The following is an 11,445-nucleotide window of genomic DNA, read 5'->3' on the forward strand; positions in this document are numbered from 1 at the left end:
AAACTGAGTTGAAATTACTCTGGGAGTCATGAAGCTGTGGATTAATTTGCATCTTTTTATACCATCAGCTGAGGGTTGAGCTTCGGATCCAAGGTCTGCTAGAATAAAGTCTCTGAAATTAAACTTGTCAACTATCCCTATTTAATCATGTTTGGGAGAATTCATAAATCATTAAAGTCTGAAAACTAAAAACCTTAATTGTTTCACTAGTCAGTTGGAGAATTTACAAAATGTAATTAATCTTAAACCTCCTCCTAATGGCTCGGTTTCCCCGAACAGCAATAGTCTTTAGAGGAAGACGCTTGTTTTTTTGTCACAACTGGTTTTTCCACTGGTTATTGGCCTCAAAGAAAAAATGATGGCTGTAAACTGAACTAGATTCTGCCAAGTCATACGAGGAAGAACGGTCAGTGATCTCTGTTGGTAAAACCTCCCACCACCATCTCAGAGGTTTCCTCCCAGTCATTAGTGTGCTATAAAATGATGTGGGTGTGATGCGGGCTCAGACTGCAGCTCTCACCATGGACAGGGCGGTCTGGGTCTGCTGCAGCAGAGGTTCAGGCAGCAGAGAGATGTGGACACATTCAGGGATGGTGACGGTGCCTCCATCAAGGTCAGCGATGATCACGTCCAACTGAAATCACACACACACTTTTACATCACTGTACAGGTGGAGCAGCATTAGATGATGAATCTGAACAGACGACAATAAGTGAAGAAAAAGAAAGCTTTTCCTGTTAGCAGATTTCTAATATAAGATGCTGAGAGGACGTCTGCAGAGCAGACAGCCTCCGACCACGATAGCAGTAACGGGAGAAATCTCACCGAGATGAGGAATCTAACATCCAAACATCTTTCATATAAACATATTTTAATAATGAATGCTTAAAGTGAACATGTGTAGGATCCCATGTCCCCCTGAACAATTTAATGTACCATAAATAATGAAACGCAGAACAAAATAAATGTAAAAAAAACCCCAATGATAAACCATAATTTAACGGTACATAATTCAATGTACCATTAAATGATGAAATATACAATTAAACATTTAGTTATATATTTAAAATGGCAATATCAATATAAATGTTAACATTTTTGTTAGTTAGGTTTTTTCCCCTAAGCTGTCCATATAATGACAGAAGATTAATCTAATTTTCCCTTATGGTGGATATCATGTTAAGCTGGTCTGAGCTGTCAGCTGACACACATTAAACACAGGAATCATGTAGATTCAGTCTTTCTAGAATGTTAAGAACCTCTTTTTACTACAATTCTAACAGGATTCAAACTAAAGATTAAAATCAAAGAGAACTGCAACGCTGGAAACATTTAATCAGGAGCAAACTTCTAAAAACTTTGACGCTGATCATTAAAAAATGACTCTTTAGGATGTATATCCTTTGGAGAGTGTGATGTAATCCTCTTAATAGATTAAACTTCAAAGATAAAAACACAAATGTTTCCCTAGAGTTGAAAGGGACATATAAAGATTGACGTTTGGATGAACAAATACAGAGAATTATACCTGCTGCAAAAATCCAAAAACAGGTTTCAGAACTACGGAAGAGTTTTACTGCACTATGCAGAAGCTTTGTCTGTTCCAACGAAGATTAACACTTTTTAGATTTAAACAACTTTGGGATATTTGTATTAAGCATGTTGATGAGTGAAATTTCAGCGTAGGGTGATCAGCGATCAGCATTGGGAAAAGAGACTGATGCAAGTCAGGTTTAAATGTTGTTTAGATATTCAATTTATAAAATGATCAGACTTTTTTCTAAAGCAAAAATACAGATAAAAAAAAATGTAAATTTGATCTGCACCTACATAACTTTAGTTTTTAACTCTTTCAGTGTCCTTTAGAGCAGCCATGTCTCTTAGGTTTCAGTGATAAAACTCACCAGTTCTTGTGTCTCTGAACGGAAGAATGAATTCACTCCGATAATGAAGGGGGTGGGGGTGCTCAGGACCTCCAGGAGCTTCCCAGGTAGAATTGGAACATAGGTAAAACTAGAAGAGAAGAAAAACAGCTGCAATGTTCAGGCAGAGTGACGGTTAAAGGCTGGAATATGTTCTTGCCATCAGCAACACCCCTAAAAAACCTCAACACTTTCTTTTAATTTGAAAAACAATGATCAGATACAAGAGTTTTCTTAAACAGAGTTAATTCTTAAAATAAAAGGATTATTCTAAATATAAACTTAATGAAAACTTCCACTTGATATGGAGAAAAATCTGCATAACAGAGGTAAAACTTTGTGAACGAGGTTAAATATTTACGCCCTAAGAAATCTAAATGTGCAATTGTGCTCAGAGAAAGTGAGATTAAAGTAAATCAGCTCTCAATGCTGAATAATGATTTATCATAATTCCATGATTTGTTTTAAAAGAATCATTGGGGTCTTTTTATCAGCAATGCTCAACAGAAAACACAAGTTCAAACTAAAATACATCTCTACCACTGTAAGTATGATACAGCAAAAAACGAAGAAAAAAAAAAAAAAAAAACACATCCACAGCATTAAAAACTGATTAAATGGATCAAACAGAGAATAGAGAATCATTTAGGTCATAGTCATTCCAAAAAAGTTAAAAAACAATCCACTGGACTTTGTTTCTAACTTTGAAGACGTTTCTCTTCCATCCAGGAAGGTCTTTCCATTCAAAATGTCAGAAATAGCGTTGAGTTCCAGGTTTTATCCAGCAGCCCAATAAAACCTTGTTTTTGTTTAGAAAACATGCAAATAGAAATAAACAAACAGGTCCACCCCTTAGGAATGGGGGTCATTTGGCTTCTTTTGTTAGCCTGCAATGCCCCATACCTGTCTATGTCTCTGAAAGGGAAAGTTAGAGGGAATAGTTGGCCTTGCTGAAGAGGCGAGGTCTTCTGCTCTCCTGTAAAGGAGTTGGGGCTGCGATGATAGCGGGAAGGAATCAACTCTATCGCTGCATTAAAGGTTTTTGAAAGCTGAAATCTGCCCCCCCCCTCCTCTGTTTAAGGTTGGTTTTTCTTTCCTAACATAAATGGCTTCCTTCACATCTCTCTCAAACCACCTGTCTTCTTTGTCCAAAATGAACATCCTTGTCCTCCAAAGAATGTCCTTTGTCCATAAGGCGTAAATGTAGCGCAGACTTGTCCAGAGGAGGGCGCTCTCCTGCATTGGGCCATGCATCTGTGGAGAGGTTGTTTGGTTTCTCTACTATAAAGATCAGAGCATTCCTCACTGCATTGAACTGCAGACACCACTGCGCTCAGATGTGGTCTGGGGGTTTGGTCCTTAGGATGCACTAGCCTCTGTCTAAGGGTCCTGTTTGGTTTGAAATGTTCTGGGATTTTGCCTTTGGAGAAAATACTCTTGAGTTTTTCTAAGACTCCAGCATCATATGGAATGCCGATGTTTTTTAATTTTCCAACCATTATGTTCTGCTGCGCGTCTTTGGGATTTCCTTGCTGATTTGACAAATGCCCAGTTTGGGTCTCCAGAGGTTTGGAGAGCATCTTTGATGTTCTTTCTGCTTTCCTTTCTGTTTTAGTCGTAGTGACATGCTTGGCTTGCTTCTCCCCTGCACTATCCTAATGTGGAGTTGTAAGGTTCAGATGATGATTGTGTTCCAGTGGGTGTTGTAAGTCAAAACATAGATATTGGTCAGTGTGAGTGGGTTTCCTATACACTTCAATGCTGAGGTTTCCATCTCCTTCCACGCTCACCAACAGTGCATGGAAGGTAGCTTGTTGCTGTTGGCATCCTCCCTGGTGAACTTGATGTTGGAGAAGAGAAAAGTCTTCAAACTTTGAAACAAAGTCCAGTGGATTGTTTTTTTTTTTTTAACTTTTTTTTGGAATGACTATGACCTGGATGACTGAGAATGTTCACCAGCATACTTCATTTACTTCCTAGCCATGCTTGTTCATAGTCTCCAATAACTCCCATGTACTCCACATTAGGATAGCGCAGGGGAGAAGCAACTTGTTATATTTAGAGAGAAACACCGTACTTTTAGAAGTAGCTGTAGTTTTAACTTCTAAAAGGGTTTGGAAAAATGCAGACATCGTCACTGAAATGTGAGGTTTAAGCTGAGTTTGACGGGGTTGTTTTTGAAAAACAAGTGCAGCCTAAGCTCTTATGGGAATCTATTATGATCTTATGATCTGTTATGATGTCATCAGAATAGTATTACCCTTCCCTCCCACCCATATTTTACCCTTTGCTTTTAGCCTCTTTCTACTTCTGGGGAGAAAGTTACTGACTCTGTACATTTCAATGTTAGTGTACACAGGAGCGTAGATAGTGGGAGCATGTAATGCAGCAGTGGCTTTAGGAAGTGAGAGGACACCTGTATTTGAGCGGGAACATGATGGCTAGCAGCCCTCGGCAGGCGTCCGTTAGCCTCTGGTAGCTGCTGGACAGAAACAGGATTTTGTGCTCCGTCAACGCGGCACAAAACAGATACAACACGTTGACTATACCTGAGGGAAAAACAAAGAAAAGGTCATGATAGGAGAAAAAATAGAATTTACAAACCAGATAGAAACTTCAAGTGATCAAACTAATTAACTGAGAGCACTACGATAAAGAAAACTGTTGTATTTAAATCACTTTCAAACCAAAAATCATTTGGGTTACAGTTTTTCCTAGTTACTGTGATTTCTCCTGTGCTTTAGAAGATTCTGAAATGTTGATAAAACACAGAGGAGGCGGTTTAATGGAACTCACGTCAAGGATTATGAGTAATCTTTGGAAGACTGGTTAAATGAAACAAGCTGTGATATTTTCCTCTTTCTGCTGTGGAAAGAAGTCCCGCCACACTACAAAAATGTAAATCTAAGAAAGCCAATTGTTCTTAAATTTAGTGCATTTTCTCTTTAATTAAGCAGGTAAATGAGACACACTGCCAAAGGAACAAGACGACTAACATGTAAAAAAGAAAAATAGAACTGCAGATTCTTATTTCAGCTGCATAATATCTAATCATCTTATTGTAAGGGTAAAAATATTAATTCAATTGGCAGATAATCTTATTTTCCTACTCAATTTAAGGGTAAATTCATTTAATTTTAAGACATTTTACTAATTTTCAGAACTGTTTTGCTCCTAGGAGTGAAGCTGACAGACAATATAAAACTAAAATCAGCTGATTAAACCAATCCGGTCGTCAGGATTCTGACGCGATTGTTTTGAAAGATGAAGATGGCTCTTGAGGACAGACTGAGGATCACAGCTGATCTGGTGGACTGATGCTGGTTGCTAAGGAACACTGAGATGATGCAACTCAATGGCACCAAGCCCAATATTTTCTAGACATATTATAAACTATATATGTAGGGCTGCAACCACTGATATTTTGCAAATCAATTAATTTGTCAATTACTTTTTTTTATTAACTGATAAATAACTGGATAGCCAACGGTTCCTTTAAGGAGACTTTACGGCCGTTCCAACCGTTGCATTTCTGAATTCTCCTGAGTGGTGCCCGACTTTACACGAGTGAATAAAGTGAATATGGTCGTTTATCAAGGGGGCGGGATTGTTGTGGCTTGATTGTTCGCAAGCACGTTTGGTTGTGGTGTTTTTTTTTCCAGAAGCATCTTGCAAACCAGTTAGCATCTTAGTGCTAGTAGGTTCCCAATGGGAAATTCCATTGGGACCAAGTAGCACTAAATTGGTGACTTAGAAACGACACTGTCAAGGAACGCTATGGACAGAGGAAACATGCAAGAGGAGGAGAGTTTAGTGTCGGAGGTCGTGGATGAGTCTCCTCCATCCTGTGTTTTTTATTTAGAGGAGGAAAGCGGGGACGAAGATGTTGTGGAAGAGGACGCCAGGGCGGCAGAAGCTTGGTTTGGTGTAGATGTGTACATGTTTGAGCCCTTTCCTCGCAACGCTGCCAGTTCTGTTAGTTATCTATGTAGGTTTCTATTAACCAATAAGCTTTAAAGCAGAGGCCTTTAAAGGGTTTATAAAACATAAAAAGTCCACCTGTGTTCAGCTGTTGGTCTGCTTTATAAAACACCCAAACTACATTTACTTATGTGAGAAGATTTCATACCGAGCTGCCTAAAGAGCTGGGCCACGCTGCTGCCGCTGACAGGAAGGGCGTCATTGATGGGCGTCTGGATAACTTGCCGGTCTCCAGCACCTAATGTTATCGTCCTCTACAGACAAAGAAAGAGGAGAGGAAACAGGATTAAAACAGTAAAAAGACCAAACAAATGTGGTTGGGTTTAATCGGAATGCAGCTAGAAAATGGCGTGAGTTCGGGGACAGAGATAGAGAATCACCGAAGCTTAGCAGGTAGATGGAAATAAAACCAAAGCCATTCCAGCTGATCAGTGAATTAGGCTGCAGAAGTCCTCATGCCAGCGACCTCACAGGAAAAAAACACCAGCAGCAGAACAAAGGCTTTCTGGGACAATGGAAATCCTAAAACATTGCAGATGACATGTGCTGAGAACTTTCTACTGGAGGAAAAGGGACTGATCAGAGTTTCACTCCTCGTCCTCAGGACCCAATGTCCCACATGTTGTGGATGTCCTGTGTGAACTGCATTCACACAGCTTCAGTGTCCCGCATGCACAGTAGAGGCCGTAATGACATCACAAGCCAGCGTGCTCTGTGTTCATGGAAGTAAACATGGATGGTAGTGCTTGAGTGCATCTAGCCATCTTTCCCAACCTTAAATGCACAATCCTTCCATGATGGTTGAAAATAAAGACTGCTCTCTGCATAAACGTCCGCCATGGTTGTTGGTTTGTCTTGACGCTTCTGCGTAGCGAGACCCAGAATAGTGACCTTTGTCGGGTATTAATGGTGTACAGGTCGGATGAATGCGACCTGGCTGTTCAGCCACAAATCGCATTAGAAACGATCAGATTCGTATCGGATTCAGAACCACAGACCCAAGTGGCCTGGGCCACATTGGAAAAAAATCGGATCTGTGTTGTTCAGACTGTCATAAAAAGATGATGCAGATTGCATATAGGCAAATAAATCGGATTTGGTTGACTTCAGGCTGCTGTGTGAACGCAGCCTAAGTTTTCCCTGAATCTGGTGCGAATCTGATCTTTTCAAATCCTAACTGTGTGTGAACGGCCAGGTCATCTTAATCCGACCTCTATGCCGTTAACACCCGACAAAGGTCACTATTATGCGTCTTGCTACGCAGAAGCAGCAACAGAATCCAACAACCATGATGGACGATTATGCGTAGGGCAGTACTTATATTGTAAAGATTGTGCTTTTAGGGTTGGGAAAGATCGCTAGATGCAGTCCAGCGCTACCATCCATATTTACTTCCATAAACACAGAGCAAATTGGCTTGTGACGTCATTACGTCCTCTACTGCGCATGCCGGACACTTGCTTTGTATAAATGCAGCTCACACAGAAGATCACATACAATTTGCATACATTTAGAAATGTGTAAAGCACGCAAGAAAATAAATCAGATTTCACAAAAACATCGGAATTGAGAATTAAGGTCTGCAGTGTGGACATAAATGATTCAGGATGGAGAATCAGTGACAGAAGGAGTTACCCATCAGAGCGAGACAGAACTTCATTCATTCATTCATTCATTCATTCATTCATTCATTCATTCATTCATTCATTCATTCATCCATCCATCACAGGAGGCTCTCCAGAAAACACCTCATGCACTTTAGCTGTGATCATTAGGAGGGTCAGACCAGCCATTCAGTCCTGTGAGCCAACATCTGATCATCAGGAGCCGTTTATTGCTGCATTGCTTTACGTAAATAGCAATAGTCAACGAGCTGACTTGCAGAGAATGGAGAGGTTTGAACTTTATATTGTAGAAACACCTCAGCTGTGAGAACTAGAACCTGTTTGTAGACGTATGTATAAAGGTCTGTCTATGCATATATATATATATATATATATATATATATATATATATATATATATATATATATATATATATAAAAATGCATCTATAATACCCAGAGGTGTCACATAACAAGGTACATCGTTCCTTTACTTAAGTAGAAATTCTGGCTATCTATACTTCACTGGAGTAACGTTTTTTTTTTTTACTTTTTACTTCTACATTTCACTCCTCCTTACATTTAAAAGATAGACTAAGTAGTTTTGTTTCATTTTGAGCTACTTTTCATTATTTCATTTCATTAGACTGTTTTCTGAACATTCTGGTCGAGTCTAGGGGGCAACGACTGCAAGCTTCCAACATCAGACTACATATAGAAGACACCACTTTTTGCATCATGCTTCTCCACATCTCCCAAGAGGGACTATTTACTTGTTCATGGTCCGATGATGGTGGTAATATTTTTAAAACATATATACAGTAGCAGCCAATTCAAAACATCCTTCCTAGTCAAAACTCCAGCCGAATGGCAGCCTCCTAAACTGAGTTATTGAAAGAAATGTATGGATCCCATCTGCCTAGGCCCACTGATCTGCGTATTAGTTTTAGTTGTTTCTGATAAAAAGGAGTCCTCTTCTACAGTATCAGTATTTTAAACAGCTATGATGTAAAACCAAACCCTAATTATTTCATCTCCACATTAAAAACAGATCTAGGATCAGTTGTTAAGCTCGTGCTCTTCCTGAAGGTATGATCAGGTGTTGTTCACAGACAAAGCATCTCAATTAGTCCTCCCGTAGCAGCTGAAAGGAGAAGGTGGGAAAATAAAAAGAAGCTGATTGATAAAGAGAGGGTGTGGATTTGAAGTCAGGCCGGCGTACCAAACTGTCCTCACTCTGGTCTGGACCCGGCTGCACCAGCATTCAATACAAACACATCAGGATAAGGCATGTTAGAGAAGACTGCACGGGATAGCAGGTATCAGCATGGCAACACATCAACATTAAACCACTTAACATGGGCAAAAATCGACACGCATGCAAAACTAATGTTTGGCATTTTGGCAGCACAAAAAATGGGAATATGGTCAGCTTTACTTCCTCTAAACACAAACAGTGAAGTCAGGATGTAATGAATTATCTTTTTACAAAATTAAAGCAATAATCATTTGAAAACATTTCAGATTTTCTAGAGTTATTTATGCAACCAGAAAACAAAAAAGGTTTCCAAGTTTTGCGTCCCGCTGAGAGCAGATGACCTCCAGTACAATGACCTCCTGCTTCGTTGAAGCGGTGAGTCAGAGCAGGAGGCAAACGTCGGTCAAAGGTTTGTATCAGTTCTGGTAAATAGGCTGCTGACCTCTCTCCAGAGAACAAACTGGGAAACCTCTCAAACTCTTTGCCATCTGTAGCCCAGTCACCCAGATGTCAGTCCCTCCTCAATGAATAGTTAAACCTGGGCATACACTGTGTGATATTTTCAATCGTTGCATGCAGCTGCAGCTCAAACTGTACGACGAATCGGGAGGGTTTGAAAGTTCACAGCTTCCAATGTCTGTTCTTAAACTTTACGGCCCGAAGCTCTAATGCGATCTACCTGCTCACACTGCACATCCAAAAACCACACGTCAGACTGAGCACCGAGAGATGGCGCTGGTCGGACTCCTCAATCTGGAAGGAGAAGAAGAAGAACTCCCTTGTATGCGTATGCGCAGTGCGTGAGGTTCTGATAAATCGGCACTTAGCTCTGCTTCAACAGCAGGATTTGCCCAACATCACTTAACGCCTGCTGACTGAATTTCAAACATCTTTGATTTTCTCCTGACCTTACGATTCCTGATGGGGAGGAGGTCATGAGAGGCTGATCGGCCCTCGTTACCTCCTACAGTCATGGCCAAAAATATTGAAAATGACACAAATATTCTATTTTCACATGATCTGCTGCCCTCTGGTTTTCATGTGTGTGTGTCAGATGTTGTCATTGCATACAGGAATACAATTGCAATCATATTATTAGTAACAAAAGCTTTTAATGACAGTTAGAATGAGTTAATGCAGCAAGTCAATATTGGCAGTGTTGACCCCTCTTCTTCAGGACCTCTGCAATTCTCCCTGTCATGCTCTCAATCAACTTCTGGACCAAATCCTGACTAATAGCAGTCCATTCTTGCACAATCAATGCTTAGCATTGTGTCAGAATTCCTAGGTTTTCGTTTGTCCACCCGTCTCTTCATGATTGACCACAAGTTTCCAATAGGATTAAGATCAGGGGTGTTTCCAGGCCATGGACCCAAAATCTCTCTGTTTTGTTCCCTGAGCCAGTTAGATATCAGCTTTGCTTTATGGCAAGGTGCTCCATCATGCTGGAAAAGGCATTGTTCATCTCCAAACTGCTCTTGGACGGTTGGGAGAAGTTGCTCTCGGAGGACATTCTGGTTCCATTCTTTATTCATGGCTGTGTTTTTAGGTCAGACTGTGAGAGAGCAAATATTGACTTTGCAAATTAATTGCTGTTATGCTGATCACTCTTTATAACATTCTGGAATATATGCAAATTGCCGTTATAAAAACTGAAGCAGTAGACTTTGTAAATATTAACATTGGAATCATTCTCCAAACTTTTGGCCATGACTGTATGTACGTGACGCAAGACGCACCATGAGGCTAAAGACCGGTTCGGAAAATTCTTGTAAAACTGGAAAATCAGCCCGAAAAAGGACAAAAGAAATCGTACAGTGTACGCCAGGCTTTACATAAACTTCCACTCATCTGAAAGCCAATAACCTTATAGTGTGAAAACACAAGTTATTTGTTTCATTAAACTTTTTCTTTTTTTAAAGTTCCTACTTTCCTGTAAGTCTTACAGTGAGCTAATTGGCCTCTAATATGGACTCATCTTAGAAAGTTCACATTTTAAACTTTCTTAACAGCAATAAAAGTCTGAAAAGGCCTGAAGACATTATAAAGCCTACATGTTTGAAGACTGGAGAGAAGTAGGGCGCTGTAAAGCAGCTTCATCATGAAAACATTGACTTCATGATGACAGAAAATTCTGCCGAAGTCAAAGCATGTGCAGAAATAAGCCTCTCAGGTGTGGAGAATTCTCCTAAGTCTCCGACCAATTAAGTCACTAAATGATAAACGCACGGACAACGCTTGATTGGATGCCATTTTTATTGGCCTTTGTAGATTCACAATAAAAACACAAAAAACATTTTACAGGTTTTATCTACAGCAGGAGTCTGCAACCTTTCATAATCACAGAGCCATTTTGCCCCGAGTCTGACCAAGTAAATGTTGACTAGAGCCGCAAAGTAGGACTTTTTCAAAAAACAACCAAATTTGATCTCTTATAGGCAATTAGTTGTCATCTTAAACAACCAACAATTGATGTATTTCTAGCTTTTGAAATAATATTAAAACATAAATTCCAAGCTAATTAAAAGAAAAAAGGCTCTAAAAACATATTTCTGGTTCTTTTAATGTCATTCTTATCCATCTTATAAAAACCACTAAAGCTTTTAAGGCTGGTATTTATTTTATAGTACATTATTAAGGTCTTTCTATACATTTTAGTCACAATTAAGAGCCGCTGTAGA

General features: G+C 39.7%; 1 protein-coding gene across 1 annotated transcript in view; it reads right to left on the bottom strand.

Moving 5' to 3' along the window:
- sbf1 (SET binding factor 1) overlaps positions 1-11,445 on the bottom strand; it is a 73,187-nt gene that overhangs the window by 22,949 nt on the left and 38,793 nt on the right. The window contains exons 6-9 of the mRNA XM_015396682.1: positions 6,052-6,157; positions 4,339-4,471; positions 1,905-2,013; positions 521-634 (exon numbers count right to left, since the gene is read on the bottom strand). Coding sequence (XP_015252168.1) covers positions 521-634; positions 1,905-2,013; positions 4,339-4,471; positions 6,052-6,157 — 462 coding nt within the window. The remainder of the gene's footprint in view (positions 1-520; positions 635-1,904; positions 2,014-4,338; positions 4,472-6,051; positions 6,158-11,445) is intronic.

Source organism: Cyprinodon variegatus, unplaced genomic scaffold, assembly GCF_000732505.1.
Source record: "Cyprinodon variegatus isolate N-32 unplaced genomic scaffold, C_variegatus-1.0 Scaffold813, whole genome shotgun sequence".
Lineage (NCBI taxonomy): Eukaryota > Metazoa > Chordata > Actinopteri > Cyprinodontiformes > Cyprinodontidae > Cyprinodon > Cyprinodon variegatus.